At 51.2% G+C, this 20000-nt stretch overlaps 1 protein-coding gene across 4 annotated transcripts in view; it reads left to right on the top strand.

Moving 5' to 3' along the window:
• MYO18B (myosin XVIIIB) overlaps positions 1 to 20000 on the top strand; it is a 232385-nt gene that overhangs the window by 73155 nt on the left and 139230 nt on the right. For all 4 annotated transcript variants that reach the window (XM_027566459.1, XM_027566456.1, XM_027566457.1 and 1 more), the window contains 4 exons: positions 4548 to 4707; positions 7317 to 7500; positions 8279 to 8501; positions 12241 to 12350. In XM_027566459.1, the coding sequence (XP_027422260.1) occupies positions 4548 to 4707; positions 7317 to 7500; positions 8279 to 8501; positions 12241 to 12350 (677 nt within the window). The remainder of the gene's footprint in view (positions 1 to 4547; positions 4708 to 7316; positions 7501 to 8278; positions 8502 to 12240; positions 12351 to 20000) is intronic.

Genomic DNA, 20000 nt, shown 5'->3' with positions numbered 1-20000 from the left:
GTCTGGTCAAATTCTGTCCCGTATTTAGAGGTCCGTATTCTTACCCCCCAACCCTGTCCCCAGCATGAGGAAAGTGAGCTCCAGAGAGAGGCTTGTAGAGAATGCTTGTCTGTGATCACCCAGACGGTACATGTCAGAAGGCAGATTCAACACAAGCCATGTCTGCCTCTCAGCCTCGAGTAAGCCCCCTTCCACCCAGACGCCCCCGGGCCTGTAAGAAGACAATGCACTGTGGGGTCTTCCAGGTCCCGCCCGACATGGCGGTCAGATTGTGGGCTTGTTCATGCACTGGTTCCTTCAACAAATACTTCTGGAGCACCTGAAATGGAGGCTGAGAAATACATCTGTGAACAAAACAAAACTGTCCACCGAGGGGCTGACGTTCCAGCAGAGGAGATGGATGGTAAAGAAAAAAGCCAGTATCTGTAAGAAGACATTGAGGACCACAGTTCTAGTTTGGATCACTAAAGGAATGAAGGTTGGCAGTGAAGACGGCCAGGGATTCGGCCCTGGGACATTCCAGGGACAAGGCTTGTGCCCAGCAAGGGTAGCTGGGGAGGAGTGGCCGGGGATGTCGGAGAGGGGACGAGAGGGGGTGGCGTTCCGGAAGCCTCAGGAGGAGGGACAGACCAACCGAAGGAAATGCTACTTGAAAGTTTGAGTGAGGCGTGGCTGAAGAATGGCCGTGACTTGGCTGCGTGGAGGTCCCTGGCCGCTGAGAAAAGTGCAGCTCCGATGGGAGTATTTGGGGTGACCTTCTGACTGGAGCGGCTTATGAGAAATTGGGGGAGGAGCTGGAGAAAGATGTGGACAGCGCTCAGTGCTGCTGGGCTGGAGCCTCTGTCCGGGACACACATGGAGCGCTTCTGCACCTGATGATCCAGCTGCTCTCCCGGGACCACACCCAGAGTATTAGTACCCACATGGCTCCTGAGAGCTTGGCTCTGTGGTGACTTGCCTGGGCCCAGAAGGGGCTGTGCCTGGGGCCCACAGTACTCTTAGGGATCCATGACAATCTTTTAATTTCTGTTAAAAGTAGAAGAAAAAAATGGACTTTAAGGCAAAAACATGTTTTAAGTATATATTGTGGACTGAACTGTATTCCCCCTCCTCAAAAATTCGTATGTTGAATTTCTAACCCCTAGCACCCAAGAATGGGACTTCCTATAGATACAGGGTCTTTAAAGAGTTAAAGTAAGTTTAACTAAGGTCACTGTTCAGTTCAGTCACTCAGTTGTGTCTGACTCTTTGCGTATCCGTGGACTGCAGCATGCCAAGCTTCTCTGTCCATCACCAACTCCTGGAGCTTGCTCAAACTCATGCCCATAGCATCAGTGATGCTATCCAACCATCTCATCCTCTGTCGGCCCCTTCTCCTCCCGCCTTCAATCTTTCTCAGCGTCAGGGTCTTTTCCAATGAGTTGGGTCTTTCCATCAGGTAGCCAGAGTATTGTAATTTCAGCATCAGTCCTTCCTATGAATATCCAGGACTGATTTCCTTTAGGATGGACTGCTTGGATCTCCTTGCAGTCCAAGGGACTCTCAAGAGTCTTCTCCAACACCACAGTTCAAAAGCATCAATTCTTTGGTGCTCAACTTTCTTTATAGTCCAGCTCTCACATCCATACATGACCACTGGAAAAACCATAGCTTTGACTAGACGGACCTTTGTTGGTAAAGTAATGTCTCTGCTTTTTAATATGCTGTCTCGGTTGGTCATAGCTGTTCTTCAAGGAGTAAGCGTCTTTTAATTTCATGGCTACAGTCACCATCTGCAGTGATTTGGGGGCCCCAAAATATAAAGTCTCTCACTGTTTCCACGGTTTCCCCATCTATTTCCCATGAAGTGATGGGACTGGATGCCATGATCTTTGTCTTCTGAATATTGAGTTTTAAGCCAACTTTTTCACTCTCCTCTTTCACTTTCATCAAGAGGTTCTTTAGTTCTTTGCTTTCTGCCATAAGGGTGATGTCATCTGCATATCTGAGGTTATTGATATTTCTACTGGCAATCTTGATTCCAGCTTGTGCTTCATCCAGCCCAGCATTTCTCATGATATACTCTGCATTTAAGTTAAATAAGCAGGGTGACAATATACAGCCTTGACATACTCCTTTCCCAACTTGGAACCAGTCTGTTGTTCCATGTCGAGTTCTGACTGTTACTTCTTGACGTGCATACAGATTTCTCAGGAGGTCACTGTGGTGGGTCCTAATTTAATATGACTGGTCCTTCAGAGGACAGATTAGGACACAGACATTCACAAAGAAAGACACAGGGAAAAGGTATCCATCTGCAAGCCAAGGAGAGAGGCCTCAGTGAAACCAACCCTGCCAACACCTTGACCTTAGGCTTCCAGCCACAGAGTCTGTAATGCTTTGTTATGGCAGCTGTAGCAAACCAATGTAATATATTTACGTATTATTAATATCAATCCTTCTTTCTACTGACACAGTCATGAAATATAATTTTGTGTACTTGTATATATGTACACAACCCTGGACTGCCCTCACCCTGGAGGTGGGGGTCATAGTGCTTGGTGTGATGCTGCCCATGATCCTCTCTATTCCAGAAGGTCATCTCTGTGTTCTGAGGTACTGGCCTCTGCCATCAGGCGGGGCAGTCGGAACTGCTATTTGTGGGGCCCTTAGTCTGAGCCGGGCAGTGTGGGCACCGCCACACCCCACCTCTAGGGAGTGCCTGGGGCCTTGGAGAGGCCTGATGACTGACCAGGGCCCTGTGGGCCCTGTCTTCAGGAAATGTCTCCAGGGTTCTGGAACGGTTATTTTCTTCCTGGGGGACTGTGGAGGAGGAAACTCACCCAGACCCACAGAAAGCCAAGAGAGAGAGAGCTGTTAGAAGCCCGCCCAGGCACTGGGCCCGAGCGTGCTGGGTTGGACCCGCGCTCCACTAGTTAGCTGCAATGTGCGTGCGTTGTAGAAAGTCACCTCCTTCCTCGCCTGTAAGATGGTGACCCCCCGGGCCTGGGGTGAGGACAGAGGGGCTCGGGTGCACCCAGAAGTGTTTGTAGTCCTCCTCCTCTGGCTCCCTGCTTGGCGCTCCTCCACAGAGGCCTCCCTGACCCTGTCCTCTCTCTAGCCACACTACTTCCTTCCTGACGCCCTCCTCGTCTCCTTCAGGGCCACTTCTGGGTTCTGGGATGTTTGGCGACCTATTCTCTTGGCTTGCTTCTCATCAGCCCAACGACCTCCCTATATGTGCCCCACCCCCCCAGGTCAGAGGATATCCATCTTGTGCTCTGCCGTCTCCCCAGGGCCTGGGCCAGAGCAGGGCCCTGTGGACCCCTGCCACTGCCTCCTCCCTACCCATCCCCTGCTCTGCTCTGATGCAGAATCGGGTGAACCAGAGTTCTCAAATGGAGTGTTTCCTGGATCCTGACTTTTAGCCTAAAGACACAGAAAATGGGGCCAGAGGCAGAGGTGTCCTGTAGGGTGTGGTGGTGGCAGGACTTGAAGGCCTTTTCCTCTCTCTGTGAGGCCTGAAGACACGGGAAGCCTCTCGGGTCCCAGGGCAGCAATTCTTGTCCTGGACTGACTGATAGACACATTAACTCAGACATTTTGGTATTAAAAAATTATTTTTTGCCTCTGGGGCTTTCCGATTAGCTCTGAGTTAATGAGAACGTTCACTCAAGCAGAATACGTGCGGCTCGCTGGCTGTTGCCTCTCACTTAAGGTGCACACTGGGCGGAGGGAGACCGAGGCTCAGAGGTTTAGGTGGTTTGGCCCCTGTCCCACTATAAAAACGGTCAGGTCAGGATTTGAACCCAGGTCCTCTCTAACTCCAAGCCCCTTTGTTTCTCCCACTCTGTCCCTTGGAACCAGGTGTCCACCAGCATCTCCCAAGAATTTGCTGTGTGTTTATTTGGCAACTGGTATTCCAGACAATTTTAAGTGGTACCTACACATATTTTCAAAATATTTAATAATTGTGTATTTATTTCCATGAATATTAGAAAGTAAATATAGCTGGCACACCAAACCTGCAGTATAATGCTTCTTTACAAATGGATTTTACCTGTAAAACTGAGTCGATTGAAAGAAAACATTAAAAAACAGTCCACGTGATTCATGGTTCTGGCTAAAATCACAAAGATGGTACGCGCTAATGGGGAACGCAGGTATCTTCGATTTAAGAAAGCAAGGAGGAGGGGCTTTCCTGGTGGTCCAGTGGTTAAGACTTCGCCTTCCAATGTAGGGGACGTGGGTTAGATATCTGTTCGGGGAACTAACATCCTGCATGCCTCGAAGCCGAAAAATCAAAATGTAAAACAGAAACAGTATTGTAACAAATTCAATAAAGACGTTAAAAACAGTCCACATCAGAAAGACTGACAGAGGAAGCAAGGAGGAACGGAATGCAGGCTGGAAGCTGTGCGTGTAAGTGCACAAAGCAGGGGAAATGCAGTGCCCAGAACTGATCGCTTGAGTCCCATCAAAATGGGAAAAGCGTGTTCTCAAAGACGCCACGCCATGACAGAGTGTCCCGCTAGGCCCCGGCACTCATGCCCTGTGTCTGCTTTCAGGAGCCTCTGCCCTCCGGGCCTGCGAGCAGCCCCTCCAGTGCGAGATCGCCCACCAGCTGGGACACGACCCTGTGCGCTATGACCTCACGGGCTGGCTCCACAGGGCCAAACCCAACCTTTCAGCCCTGGACGCCCCCCAGGTCCTACAGCATTCGAACAGGTAAGCCCAGCCAGGGCTGGGGATGGGCGGGGGGCGTTCGAGGTGCTGGGGCCGTGCAGTCATAGCAGCCCAGTCAGTGATGGAGGGCTGGTACGGGGACCCTTCCCTAATGACACAAAGACCCGTAACTCTAACAGGAGTGCTTCAGCATCTCCTGGGACTGGCCTGAGTCCAGCCAAGGAGGAAGGCTGGCCGTCTGGGGAGGTGGAACAAAAGCTAGAAAGCTGTGACTTCTTATTCATTAAGTATCTGGGAGATGATGTGACTGGGAGGACTTTTATGGACATCCTCCAACTAGGGGATCATAAAACCGAAGTGATAACTTTTTGCAGCCTGAAAAAAGCTGACTGCATTTCTTGACTGCTCTGCTCAGATGTGCTGGCAGAGGGCTGCCTTGAATTCAGAGAGCTATTGGAAAATGCCTGTTGGGGAAGTGTGTGTGTGTGTGCGTGCGCGTGTGAAGCTGAGGCCACATTTACTAACTCCCTGCTGTGCAGAGGAAGCACTTTATAAGGGTCTTTAAACATACATGTATTTATTTACTTATTTATCTGACTGTGCTGTGTCTTTTTTTTTTTTTTGGCTCAAGGAAGTCTTAGCTCACTGTCCTTTTATTTTATTTTTTTTAATTTTATTTTATTTTTAAACTTTACAATATTGTGTTAGTTATGCAGATCTAGTTCCCTGACTAGGGATCGAACCCAGGCCTCCTGCATAGGGAGCAATGAGTCTTAGCCACTGGGCCACCAGGGAAGTTTCTATAAGGGTCTTTTTAATCCTTAAAACAATTGTATCCCTAGCCCCATTTTATAAATGAGAAAACTGAGGCCCCAGGAGGCGAAGTGGTTCACCTTTGACCACATAACAAAAGAGTAGCAGAGTCAGAATACAATTTGGGTCTAAGTGATCCTTGGAAGGCATTCTCAGAGCTGGATAGTCAGCGTTGATTGGAAAAATCTAGTGGGGGCTCAGGGAAACAGCTCCCAGAGAGAGATCTAGTCAGAGGATGGGGCAGAAGGAGAGTAACAAGCACATGGAGTGCTGTAGGGGGAGCCGGGGGACCTGAGTCTAGGCCAGCCCAGCCCCGTGCCCCCCTGGGTGACTGGGCAGCCCCTTTCCTTCTCTGCAACCTCAGGGTTTTTGGGTGAGGCCACATTGCACAGCTCTGGAGTCAGGCAGATGCTCAGGTTCTGCTTTTGCCTTTTTCAAGCTGCATGACCTGGGCCTCAGTTTCACAGTCTGAGAAGTGGGAATGATGCTGCCAAGCTTACAAGTGTGATGTAAGGCTTTGGTGACATAACAGAGTGGATGGCTTGTTAAGGAACCTGGTTCATGGTTACCCCTCAACACACATCTTGTGGCCTCCTTGTAAATCCCCCTGCTGCTCAGAAACCCTCAAGCTGAGTGAGGGGTATAGAGTTGGGGAAGGGCAGGCACACCTTGGTTAGCCAGGTGGCCTGGTGAGTGTGGAACCTTCTGGGACAAGGAGCAGCGTGTGCTCACGAGTAGGAGTATGGCAGGTGTGGCAGTAAATCCCAGCAGGGTGTCTTGCAGGCTTGAGAGCCACGGGTTGGTGGGTTTGAGGGCAGACAGCGCTTCTTCTTGGCCCGTGGTTCTGCAGTCAGGATCCCGATTCACCAGGACTGCTTGTGTAGCACTGTGATTCCTGGGCCCCTCTAGTCTCTCGGGGATGCTGGGGGGTTCCCGGGAGGTGCTTGTGCTCACTGAACCTTTGTGCCGTGTATCGGGGGGTCCCGAGAGGACCCGTGACTGCCCCAGGCCACACTGCACACTGCAGACCAGAGGTCGGGTCTCCCAGCGCCACTGATGGGGCCATCTTCATGCAGGGTCAGGGCTGTGGGCACCACCTCCTCTCCCTGTACCAGGCAGGGTGCCCACGGCCTGCCTTCTCAGGGCTCCCGCCTCCAGGGAGCTCTCCAGGCTGTCTCCCCAGACTTCTGTTGCAACCCGAGCATCTTTGCGCCATTGTCAGTCTGTGTGCTCCGCAAGGCATGGAACTGCTTTTAGCAACCTCCGTGCATCTGGCGAGACTCATTTTCTTAATGGCTGTGTAGTCAGTTGGGCCCAGAGTGGGGATGGATAAGAGTCTTGAGGGCTGGTCTGGGTGGGGCCTGGATTTGCAGGGGAGTCGCCCACAGGCTTATAGTGGAGGGGAGAGGCCAGGGCAGCCAGAGAGCCTGAGGCCTTCCCTGGGTCCCAGCTTCATCCTGGGGCTCGGTAGGGTCTCCTTGGTGCTCAAACTGTCTGTTGGACAGACTAAGCACCTGCTTTGCTCAGACCAGTTCTAGAGATAACCGAGGTGATTTTACCCTCTAAGAAAGTGCTGGCTGTGCAGAGTTCCTGCAGGTATGTAAGTGACGGGAACATCCAATAGAAGGAAGATGCTCTGAGGTTAGGAGAGGGAGAGAGGCATGGAGGAAGATGCTGGCATTTGTCCTTGAACAAAGGATCATCTGGGAGAAGGGACTATGAACAGACTTGGCAGCTAGGACATGGTTTCAGGAAACAGATGTCCAGAGGCAAGAGGGTCCCCTTTGTTTGCCCCCAAACCCCTGAAGCCCCTCTCTCTCTCCCCGCCTACCTGCCAGGGAGGAGCTGAGGACCCTGTTCCAGTCCCGGGCCAAGCTGTCCCCCGTGTGCCGGGCCGTGGCCGGCCTGGAGGGCACCTCCCAGCAGGCCCAGCAGCGGAGCTGCGCGGTGCGGAGGACGTTCGCCAGCAGCCTGGCCGCGGTGAAGAGGAAAGCCCCCTGCTCCCAGATCAAGCTGCAGATGGTGAGCGGGGCCCTGTTCTCATGGGGTGGGAGCCCCCCCACCCGCCCCCAGGGCGAGTTATCCAGGCGCACCAGCTCTGAGCTCTCCAGCAGGCCTGAAGGGACAGGCAGCCAACCCCCCACACTCCACCGAGGAAGAAGCTGAGGCTCAGGGCAGCACAGTGACCCGTCCCAGTCTGAGGCCTAAGCCTCAGCTCCTTGGTCTCATTTGAGCAGCTTCAGGAAGTTGGCAGGAAACAGGTCGCCTTCCTGACCAAGGTGACAAGCATCGCAGCCAGCCCTGTTCTGCCCACTTCCCCTCTCCCCTCTCAAAGGCCGGCGTGCCCACCTCCAGGCTCCCCTAGAGAGGGCAGCTGGACCCAACCCTGGTGTGAAGATGCCACCTGGACACAGTAATCCAGTAACAAGACATTAGGCTAAGCTTAGGTGGGTGGGACATGGGAAGGAGGGCTTGAGGAGCCGACTCGTAGCATCTTATCCTGGAAAAGCCCCCAGCCAAGGTTCTGGGCTCTAGTTTTCTTCTTGGGTGACTGGCCCCCTCTGCTTGGGGCCACTCTTTTGTCCTCTCCATGTCCCAGTTTTTCCATCTATGATAATAAGGATAATTATAGAGGTCCTTTATTTCTCATGAGTACAAATTGGGCCATGGATAAGAGGCCCTTGTGGTAGGACATAGGGGCCTCCAGAGATGCCCAGACCAGACTGAATGTATGTTTGGGGAGTGTCCAGACCCTTGTCGGTCTCACTCTGGCCCTGACCCCATCTCTTCTTGGTCCTAGGACGCATTGATCAGCGTGATCAGACGCTCTCAGTTACACTTCATCCATTGCCTGGTGCCGAGCGCAGCGGTGGAGAGCAGAGGCGTCCAGGGGTCTCCGACTCCACCACAGCCTGGTGGAGACAAGCCTGAGGCAGGCAGGTCCCTGCCCTTGGACATCCCCGCGCTGAGGGTGCAGCTTGCAGGATCCTACATTTTGGAGGCGCTGCGTCTGCACAGAGCAGGTGAGAGGCGAGCAGGGAGCAAGCACCTTGTCGCTAACTCCTGGGACTTGCTCTTTGAGCCTAAAGTCTAACCATTCCTGAACTAGTTGTGCACTCCTGCAAGGCAGGGCTTCCCTGGTGGCTCAGTGGTAAAAAAAAATCCGCCTGCAATGCAGGAGATGGAAGTTCAATCCCTGAGTCAGGATACCCCCTGGAGGAGGGTATGGCAATCCACTCCAGTATTCTTGCCTGGAGAATCCCAGGGACAGAGGAGCTTGGTCGGCTACAGTCCATGGGGTGGCAAAAGAGTTGGACACAACTGAGCGACTCAACAACTTCAACGACCTGGAAGGCTTGGAGTGTGTCTTGCCCGTCTTCCTTTTCAACAACAAACATCTTAGGAGCATCTGCCTTGGAATTGAGGGTGAAATTTTTTCAGTCATTAATATTTGGCCTTCAGGATGCTCAGCCTGGTTTGGGAGATCCGTATGGAAACAGGTGATGATTGTATGATGTGACCAGGGCATGTGTCACGCAGGGATGTGGGAGGTACCATGCCCATTGGAGGTAACATCTTCGTTGAGTCTTAGAAGAAAGCAACTGCTCACCTCTGGGTGGTGCAGGGAGAGGGAAAGCTTGGTCAAAGGAGCACTGTGTGCAGAGGCAGGGAGGTGTGGGAGAGCCTGGGTTTCCAGGTTCACAATGAGTGAACCTGGGTGGATGTGGGAGAGGAGGGGTGGACCCACCGGGGAGGCTTAACCCCATCTTTGGAAGACTGGCTTTCCCCAGTCCAGCTGAAGAGGTGATGGGCATGATGGGGGAGGAGGGGTTTCCATTAAAGAAATAAAGTTTTAGGCCAATATTTTAGAAAGTAGGCATGCACCAGGGTCCCCCCATTAGCTCTTCTTCTGAGCTGAGTTTGATCTGAAATTTTCCCATTCTTTTCTGTCTCTGAGACCCCATTGGCCACCCTGTGGATTTGCCTCCCTGACAGGAACAGCTCAGGCGAAGTCAGGGGATGGGGTGGCTGGGGCTGATGGGAGTCTAGGTGGGCCCCCACTTGTTTAATATTTCCTCGGTCACTGCCCCCCTAGCTTGTGGTCACTGCCCTGTCTCCTCCCACGGCACTCATACTGAGTCCTGGGCGCGAGGTGCTGGGCAGAGAAGCCGGGAGCAGCCGGCAGCAACCATGAACCGCTCGCTTCCCCCAGCATCGCATTGATTTCCCCTCCTGTCTGCACAACCGCAGGCATAGGAAGACAGACACTGTCACAGGGAAGCGTGAGCCAGTCACAGCCCAGGCCGCTCGATTGCGCCTGGCTGGCAGGAGGTTAGAGCCTTTGCACGTAGGCGCGGTCAGCAAGTCCCCTTCCTCCCTGTGTGTCCACCCTCTGCCGTCTCAGGGCCCAACTCAGGAAGGGCTTCCAACTCCGTGAAGGGTTGAAGCCTCCTGCCAGTTTCTGCTTCCGAGACCTGGTTCGTTTCCTCATTGTTTTCTACTCTGAGTCACTTCTGTCTCTCTCACACCATGTGAGAAATATTTACTTGCATACAAAGATCCATACATAGTTATTGATGTCACAGATTTACGATTTGGACTGTGTGTGTGTGTAACAGATACACAAGCAGGCCTTGTTCTGTTGTGCTTAGAGCACAGTTGTTGGTTTTTTTTTCATAAATTGAAGGTGTGTGGTAACCCTGTTTCATGCCAGTCTGTAGGTGCCACTTTTTCCAACAGCATTTGCTCATTTTGCATCTCTGTGTCACATTTGGTCATTCTTGCAGTATTTCTAACCCTCCACCCACAAAAACTTACAACTTGATGAAGGCTGAGATGATGGTTAGTATTTTTTATTCAGTAATACATTTTTTAAATGAAGGTCTGCACATGGTTTTTTAGATATAATGCTATTGCCCACGTAATAAACTATGGTATAGGATAAATTTAACTTTTATGTGCACTGAGAAAGCAAAAAAGTTTTATGACATTTGATTTGTTGCAGTGGTCTGGAACCGAGCCCACAGTGTCTCTGAGATGTGCCTGTATGCATAGACACAGGCACACACGAGGCACATACGCAGAGGCTGTTTCCTGGGCGCTTCAGATGCTCGGGCACCATGTGGTCACACACACTCAGTGGTGGTGTTCTCACAGAGCGCTTAGCACAGAGCCCGGCAGACAGTAAATGCTCACCACATGTCACATGCGGGGCAGCCTGGTGGGCACAGCCCAGACTCTGGAGCCGGTTGGCCTGTGCGTGGTCGTGGTCGACACTGTCAGGCCTCTAGGTCGTGCCTCCCTTTCCCGTCCTGTAGCAGCTCAGGTTTCAGAGAGCCGTTAAGTGGGATGGTGAATTAGTAAGGGAATGAGAAAAGTGCCTGGACATGGCCAAGTGCTCAAAACACGTTAGCTTCTTTTCCTGTAATCATTATTGGATTTAATCCTTGTCATGACTGTGTGACAAGAGATCTTAGCACATTATTGACCAGGGGATTTTTGCAGAAACTAATGCCCCTGGCTGGCGATTTGTTATGTAAATGAATAGTGAAACACTCTGGTCAATAACAGTTGGGTAACCAAAGACATATTAATACGTCTCTGGTCAATAAGTTGTTATTACTCTCATTGAACAACTGAAGAACTTGAATCTCAAAGAAACAAGAGTCATCTGTCACTGGTCAGAGGGCTAACCAGGGCAGATAGGAGATGTGAACCCATGTCTGACTCACAACGGCAGCCTGATAACCCCCCAGCCTCCAGGTCTCTGTGTGGTCAGCCTTGAGGTCTGGAATGTGCGTTTAGGTCCCTTGGGCACCTGGTCCCTGCTCATCTCTCAACAGAGGGGCCCCACTGTTGGTTCCTCTCTGCTGGATTAGTGACTGTCGCTGCCTACATTTATCTCCCCAGTCCTCGCCAGGCCAGAGTCATCTTGCTATTCAGATCCTGGCTTCTGTCATTCTCCATCACATCATCTTGTTTGGGTTTGTCTCCCCGCAGGGAGAGTTACGATCCATGTCACTCTGCGCCCCGTGACTTGCTCTGGTCCTCAGTGTCCTCGTCTATATGACAGGAGAGCAACATAGGCCCCAGGGTCTCTGCGAAAAGGACGCTGTTATCCTAGTGTCTTACACACATGAGCACTCTGTGAATGGTGTCACCGCGACTGGGACAGACCTCTTTCCTGCTCTGCCTGGACTTCCTTCCACACAAAACCCTCTCGCAGACTCTCACAGCCCCTCAGAGGCCAGCTCGAACATCACGTTCTCTCAGTAGCTTTTCAGTTTCCACACAGAAGGGTGCAGCTGTGTGCATCCTACTGTAGATTTAAAAGAACCCTTAGCTATGGCCTGATGCAGTGTTTCCCACGCGCAGTCTGTGGGGGGTAAAACCTTAGATCAAAACATTTTCCCATGGTCCAGCAACTTCGGAGAACTCTGGGTTAAGTCAAGCTAATCAGGCATCGTCCCTGCAGAGGTTCTGGAGCCTTTGACTTTGGTGTTGATACACATCACGACCTTCCAAGAGGCGGAGGAGGGGGCAGCTTTTTCAGGCTTCAGTGGAGCCTCTTACAGGGTCTGTGTTCTGGGGAATGCATTTGGCAAATGCTGATGGAACCCAGTGTCTTATATTAGCAAACAGGGAAACTGAGGCCCCAAGAAGTGAGTGCACACAGCAGGTAAGTAGCAAGGCTGGTAGTAGACCCCTGGGCCAGGCGTCTCACTCAGATTCTTTGTTCTTCTCCTGCTCCCCACACCCCAGGCTACGCTGACCACATGGGGCTCACTCAGTTCCGCGGAAGATTCCAGGTGCTGGACCCTGCGCTTGTGAAGGAGCTCATATCAGCCCCCGAAGGAGTGGACGAGAGGAAGGTACATGGACCTGGGGGTGGGGGATGGGGGTAGGGTGGAGGTGTGGAGGCGCCGATGCTTCTGCTCTGCAGAGGATAGCCCGGGGGCAGCTGGGGCAGCTGGGATCTGAGAGTTGGGTCTCGGGGGCAGAGATGAGGATGTCCTGACGTTTGACCCGCACCCCTACTCCAGACCATGCCCCCTGCAGTGTCACTTACAACACTGCCCATCACAGAATGGTCCTTCTGAAACCCTGCCAGAGGGAGTGCAGAAAAAGAATTAGAACCACGGGAAGAGTAGGTCCCAGGTAGGAGGCTCCCAGCAGGGTGGAAGGTCATCATTCCTATAGGGAGTTGCGCCCTGAGAGTCTGTGAAAAGAGGGCTTGTGGTCCCAAACACTCCCCTCAGGGCCTTTGCACAGAGGGCTGTCGCCTCTCCCCAGTCCTGGCCAGGCCAGTGTCATCTTGCTGTTCAGATCTTGCTTGTGTTATTCTCCATCGCATCTTCTTGTTTAAACATTTGTGTAGCACTTAGCCATGTCTGAAATAACATTTTTTGGGGGGACTGTGTGTTTTCGGGCTCAGAGTAAGTGCTTAATAAATTGCCTGTCGGATGAATGAATGAAGACACGTACCTAACCTTGTGTTGCTGCCCCTGTATGTCTCCTTTCTCCATCTCTACATAAACTTCTGGAGCCAGAAGTCTTCACTCCTAGTGCAAAATCCCCAGTAAATGTTTCTGTTGAGAACAGCCACCGGCTGATCAATGATGACAGAGCTCTTGACAGTTTGCAAAGCCCTAGTGCATCCTCACAACAGCCCTGCAAAATGAGCCATCGCGCCTCTTTTGTGAATGCTGAAACGTGGGCTCGTAGAGGTGACTGATTGCCTTGAGGCCACACAGCCAAGCATTCGTGGGTTTTGCCCTTGAACTCAAGTTTCTTGATTGCATGAAGGGTCGTTAGGAAAGCATGGGCTCAAGTCACACAGCCCTGCAGTTGACTCCCAGTTGGGACTGTGTGAACTTAGATGAGTTAGTCCATCTTTCTGCCTCAGTTTCCTGATTTGTGAAATGTGAACAGTGATAACACCAACCTCAGTGGAGCGTCCAGTGGATTGTACGTAGTAGTGTAATGATGTGCTTGATGCAGGGCCCGGCATATAGTAAGGGCTCATTATGTATGAACTGTGATGGTCACTGTCATCGTCATCACCGTCTTCCAAGGCCAGAGAGGTGGCAGCCAGGCCACGCAGACTCTGCATTCGCAGCTGTGTTGAAACTCCCCTCCAGTGAGTGCGCCCGTCGCACCTGACCTCTCAGCCTGGAATCCTCAGTCAGTGAGTCGCAAGGCGAGAAGAGCCAGCAGCGGAGGCACAAGTCTTCAGCCCTTTCTTGGCTGTCCTCTGCAGCAGGAACCAGGGCACAGGCTCCCTCCCTCAGACGCAGCGGCATTTCTCAGGGCGCTCCTGCGTCCACCCCCGGGGAGGGGACCTCAGACCCCAGCTGGTGTGGCGCGGGGCTGTCCCCTCCCTGGGGGGCATCCCACTGTGGAAACCACGAAATTGCCTGGCTCAGTGCCACCAGCCACTGTGGACCAAGCTTCATCGGGGTTCCTTATCCTTGGTTGCCCCCACCCCCCAGTCTTGATCTCCATCCAGAGCATCTGGACTGGAGCCACCGAAAGGGGCTTGGGCTCCTCTGCTGTTGAAGGCAGTGCAGAAGTGGGGCGTGGGGGAGTTTTCGGCGGGGGCGGGGGGAGCATATGGAAGCGTTTCTATTCTGGACGACTCAGCAGTTCTCTCGTAGCCAGACCAAAACCACCTCCACACACACACGCTGGAGGCCTCGGAAAGTGGAAAATTACAAGCAGAATGGACTGGGGAGTTTTCGCTTCTTGTTCTTCTTCTTCTTCTTTTTTTTTTTTTTATTTGCTCACAAATTTCATTTGCTGCAGCATAGGATTTTGGTAGCAACAAAAGGAAATGCCAGCCTGCCTCTTATGAAAAAGCTGATAAATATTCATCTGCCAAGCAGCACGATACACCATGAATTATACATGAACACGTGCTTGGGTGGGCAAACTGTCAGCCTCTGTGTGCAAAGCATTTAAGACCTCAGGATTTAATAAGACAAGCCTGACAGATAGGAAAGGTCAATATTGTCATTAGACGCTAGACGGCAGCAGAGGGAATTCACTGGCAGGGTGTGAGCCAGGCCTCGGCACGTCCCCCGTGTGCCTAGCGTGCACGTGGTGCTTAAACCAGGCCCTCTCCCAGTGAAGTACTCTCGTTTGGAGGGTCCCTGCTGGATTTTGTGCTCCTGAAACAAAAATAGCATATGCCTTTTTTTTTTTTTTAACTGCAGATGCACAAACTCTCATCACAAAGTATCAGGTGTAATGTGAAAAGGTTCCCTACCGACTTTCACTCTGAAACAGCCCTCAATTGATAAAGCCTCCCTGCTCTTGGAATTATCCCCATTTCACAGCAGAAGCAACTGAGGCTCCCAACCCCAGCCAGGCCATGGGGCAGTGGTAGAGCCGGGATTTGAACCCAGGCTCTCAAACTCCTCACACAGGGCTCTTTACTATGTATTATGGTAAAATATACATAACATAAAACTTACCACCTTAACCCATTTTTAAGCATACAGTTTAGTGGCCGTAAGTGCATTCATTGTGTAACCATCACGGCCCTCCAGCTCCAGAACTCCTTTCATTTTCCAAAACTGGAACCGTCCCCGTGAAACACTGCGCCCCCATCCTGCCTCCCAGCCAGGCCTTGGCAGCCACCGTTCTGCTTTCTGTCTCCGTGAATCTGGCTGCTCCAGGAGCCGCATATAGGTGGACTCATACAATGCTTGTCCTTTGTGACTGGCTGATGGCACTTAGCATGATGTCCCCAGGGCTCACCACGTAGTGGCACCTGCCAGAATTCCCTTCCCTTGAAGGCTGACTTGGATCCTTGTGTGCAGCGTTTTGTGTATCCATCCTCTTGTCAGTGGCCACTTGGGCTCTTGCCACCGTTTGGCTGTTGTGAATGACCCTGCTGTGAACACAGTGTACAGATGCCTCTTTTGAGACCCTGTTTTTTGATTCCCTTGGGTACATCCTCAAAGTGGAACTGCTGGATCATATGGTAATACTATATTTAATTTTTTGAGGAACCTCCAAACTGTTTTCCATAATGGCTGGACCATTTTCTATTCCCTTCAACAGTGCATGAGGGTTGCAGTTTCTCCACATCTTGCCAACATTTGTTATTTTCTGGGGTGTTTTTTGTAGTCACCCTTTCGGGTGTGAGGTGGTATCTCATTGTCGTTTCGGCTTGCAGTCCCCTGATGGCCAGGGCTGGTGAGCATCTTTTCACGTTCACACAGGACTTTGGAATGGAAGCCGTTTGACGACAGGCAGAGTATTTGGTGAAGATTTACACAGAACATGCCATCATGATGTTAAAATAATTATTATCGATTCCATCCAGCTGTCACCAAGTGCCTGCCTTGCACCAGGCCCTGTGCTAGCCACCAGAGAGACGAGGATGAACAGAAGACAATCTCCTGAGGAAGAAGGATGAAAATTAGCAATTCCTAGACAGAGACGGGGCTCTGGGAGGTCCCAGGGAACACCTCTAAAGCTTCTGATATTTGCAGCAGGGGTTGAGGGTAGGACATACAGGGAAGACAGAGCAAGTGATGATTGAATAGAGCTTTCTGGAACAGTTTGGAGGAATCAAGTAAGAGAAAGAGTGCAGGGCAAGCCACATTGGGGTCGGCAGGTGCAGAGGTCCAGAGTCAGATCCAGATCCAGTGTGGCTGGCGCATAAATGCTGCCAGGTAGAAGAAAAGGGTCTGAGGATGTTGGTCATCGTCAGCAGGGGCAGAGACTAGTGGTCATCAGGTTCATCAGGTGGTCAGTGATGGCAGACCGGAAGGTTATCAGCAAGGGCATGGCATCAAAGACCAGATCTTTATTATTTGAACTTGCTTAAGCAAAATTACGAAGGAAGTCAAATCTACTCTGCCCATCCCCTGGTCCTTTCTAGGGAGCAGTGGCCTCAGGCTGACCTCGACCATTGAGGATGCCTCTGTCTCTTCTAGACACCCAGGCACGTGCTCAGGTCTCCAAAATGACCATCTCACCCTCTAATCATGGTGGGTTCTTCTCCTCTCTCCCAGGCTTTCCCATCTGGCTAAGAGTATGCCTTAACCTACACTGAAGGCCTCCCAGAGTGACCGTGAGGGGGTCTCAGAAAGGTTACTGGAAGAGCTTGTTAGGTTCACATCGGCTTTGTGATTCTGGTCCCTTATCTCTTTGCTGCTGAGGCAGGAGTTTCCAGGTCTCCCTGATGGATGACAGGAAACCCCCGGTCCCCTCTTCCCTTCAGAGTGTCCACAGTGAGGATTGATTCTAGCCACCAAATCTCTGTCCCCGGGGACTTGATCTGAACATAATTATGGCATGCCTGTCTTCTCAAAGGCAGCCACCCTTGTTCCATCTCAGACCACGGTGGATACTCCTGATTTCCTCTGAACTTGTCCCCGAGTCCTTTTCTGTTTTGGAGAGGTTCCCATGAGCCTGTGTCTGGGGGCCTTGGGTAGGGAGAGAGGAAGAGAGGAAGCTGTCCATTCTGAGGGTGCCAAATGACTTTTTCAGGGCCTCCCGTGGCCTTGTGTTTGTGTGCATGCGTGCTCAGTCACTCAGTCGTGTCCACTCTTTTTCACTTCCATGGACTGTAGCCCACCAGGCTCCTCTGTCCATGGGATTCTCCAGGCAAGAATACTGGAGTGGGTTGTCATTTCCTCCTCCAGGAGATCTTCCTGACCCAGGGATCGAAGCTGTGTCTTCTGCATCGGCAGGTGAATTCTTTACCACTGAGCCACCTAGTAAGCCCTCCCATAGCCTTAGCCTTAGCCCTCTGGAATTTATTCATCATTTTTGACTTTCTCACTTGGCCATCTTCTTCCAGTTTGGGTCTACTGTTTTAATGATTCTGCTTGTTTTCTGTTTAGTGTTAACCAACCCAGTTATACAAATATGTGTGTTTTTTATTTATATGTTTGTTCATATTGCTTGTGCTTCGTGCCAGACATACTATTTATAATCATGAAACTATAGAGTTAAAGAACAGAGACGTAGTCCTAACCCTTATGGAATGTTTTCATCAGCGTGTAAAAGTTTTGGTGTTTAAAAGCATGTGGTTTAGAGACAGACTTGGGTTCAAATCCTGGTTTCCGCCATCTCTCTTTCCATTTATCTGTGCCCCTTGAGGCTTGATAGCTGTATGACCAGGGGCAGTGTATGACAGGGCATAACAGTGCCTGGCACATAGTGGGTACCCAACGTATGGCAGCCATTGGCCACGGTGTGGGTTTCCTAGAGGAGGTGCGGTCCTGACAGCAGGGTGATAGGGAGAGCGTCCATTCCCACAGCCCTGGGTCCCTGCATCGTGCGACCTGTGGAGGGGTGAGTAGGGAGCCCTTCCCGGCCATGGCCCTTTGTGGTTCCTGGAGTCTTCTGCAGCCGGTCTGGCATGTACAGCTTGATGTGAGATGCCAGACTGTGCTTTGCTGGGGGGAGGGAGGCATCCTCACTAAATATTGGAGAGAAACCTCCGTGCACAGTTGGAGGACACGGGGACCGTGTCATTAGAGGCTGAGTTGGGCCTCTCCCGGGTACATTCAGGGCCTAGCAGTCTGAGCCCAGAGTGGTGGAGGTTGAGGGTGTGTCATCACTCCACAGTGCCCCCAAGGAGCTTATAACCTCAGAACCTCCGCCACCTACTCGTCCTTATGGAGACTCACCACGTGCCAGACATGTGAGCTAATTAAGCCCGTTGTGTGCCTTGTGAGAGCTGTCTGGAAGTCTTTTTAAGGCCAGCATCTACACCCCCAGAGGGTTTCCTGCGACTGATTTTGGGGGTTTGTTCCTTGAACATAGGTCACTTTCTAATTTCTTTGCATGTCTTGTAATTTTCTCTTGAAAACCGGACATTTTCAATAATAAAATATTGCGTGTGTAGATCCCAACCTTTTCCCAATTAGTAACTTAATATTAAGGACTAGATTTATGGAGTCTGTCTCCCCTGTGGTGTGAGACTGCTACTGTCTCTGTTCACTTCCTAAAAATTCTTGTTTTTATTAGAAATTGTGGATTCTCAAGGGTTGACCCCGTGCCAGCACAGCTGAGTGGTCAGCAGAGGTTGGGGTCAAACATCTTGAATGTGTGACCTTTTATCTGATTTGTACAGTGATTTTACGGCGCTCTGTGTGGTTTGGAAGGTGCATCCAGCATTCAGGCATTTGTAGTTGTGCCACAGATTTTACTTTCTGTGTGGCTCTTCTCCGTATTTTCCGCCTGTGCATGTGGCCTTATATTTGGGTAGGAATGTATAAGTGCCTCAGCCCCCTCCATCCGCCAAGTCCTTCCTGTGCGTGTGGATAGCTTTCCAGATGGCCAGGAACGTATGGGGCATGGTTATCACAGCCGACTGTGACCATCCCATTCCCAGTATCTCCTTGTTAGAGGAACCTGGCTAATTACGGCCCCACTGCTTGCCCTCCCAGAAAACAGTCTTAGGCTAGCTGCGCCACTGACCTTCTCCACTCGTTTGGTGCCAAGATCACTTCCTGTTTCTGATGATGGTTCTGGGTGTGGGATTTCTGCTCACTTTCTCCCTGTATGTGAACCCCTTCTGGCAGCAAAGCAGCTAGTTTTCATTGCTTGCCTCACCCCAGTGGGACCCCTGCAGTGACAGAGCCTGGTGGGAGTGGAAGGGTCTTGATTGCAGTTACCACAAACTTCCCACCATTATTAAAGGCCCAGAAGTTTCTCTTGAATAAATGCTTCTCAGTTTTTACTTTGTTTTCCTCTTGTGCAGAGAGGAAAAAAACGTTTTCTGGATATGTTGTGTTTTTTTGCATTTTGCTGCCTGTAGCTCCCTGGGAGCAATTTTGGCTAAAATGCAATATTAAGTGAAACCACTGAGTTTTTGGAGGGGACGCTATGGAATGTTCTTCTCAGAGGTCAGAGAAGGAAACTTCCCCCCAGGTTACAGCCTTGGTCTGGACTTTTAATAAGCATTTTCTTTTATGTGTGTGTTTTGGGAAGTTTTCTGTGATGCTATGATCCATGGAATTGAAACTCATCTACCAACTTACTCTGTCTCAGAATACCTTTTTCTTGGTGGAATGTCACAATGACTTTTCTGACAATTTATTCTGTAGATAAAAACCAGTGGGTGATTTTCAGTGAATGGGAAGTCCAAGAGGGCTGGTGTGGGGGTGGATGGAGCAGGAGGGGAATTGGAGTCACAAAGGGACCAAGCTGGACCTGCATTTGTCCGAGGGTACAGAGCTCTTGACAGGATTGCTCCAGAGCCTGCAGCCTCTGTGACAAGAGGAAAGAGAAAGTGTTAGTCACTCAGTCATGTCTGACTCTCTGTGACCCCTTGGACTGGGGCCCGCCAGGCTTCTCTGTCCATGGGATTCTCCAGGCAGGAATACTGGAGTGGGTTGCCTTTCCCTTCTCCAGGGTATCTTCCTGACCCAGGGATGGAACCAGAGTCTCCCGCATTGCAGGCACATTTTTTACTGTCTGAGCCAGATTCCATTAAATGGCTGGCAGCCTGGCCAAGGCAGAGTCTAGGGATCTCAGGTGAATTTGTTTCTCCT

This window comes from Bos indicus x Bos taurus, chromosome 17 (assembly GCF_003369695.1).
Source record: "Bos indicus x Bos taurus breed Angus x Brahman F1 hybrid chromosome 17, Bos_hybrid_MaternalHap_v2.0, whole genome shotgun sequence".
Taxonomy (NCBI): Eukaryota; Metazoa; Chordata; class Mammalia; order Artiodactyla; family Bovidae; genus Bos; species Bos indicus x Bos taurus.
Note: the sequence above shows the minus strand (reverse complement) of the source record. Positions and strands in the feature narration are given on the sequence as shown.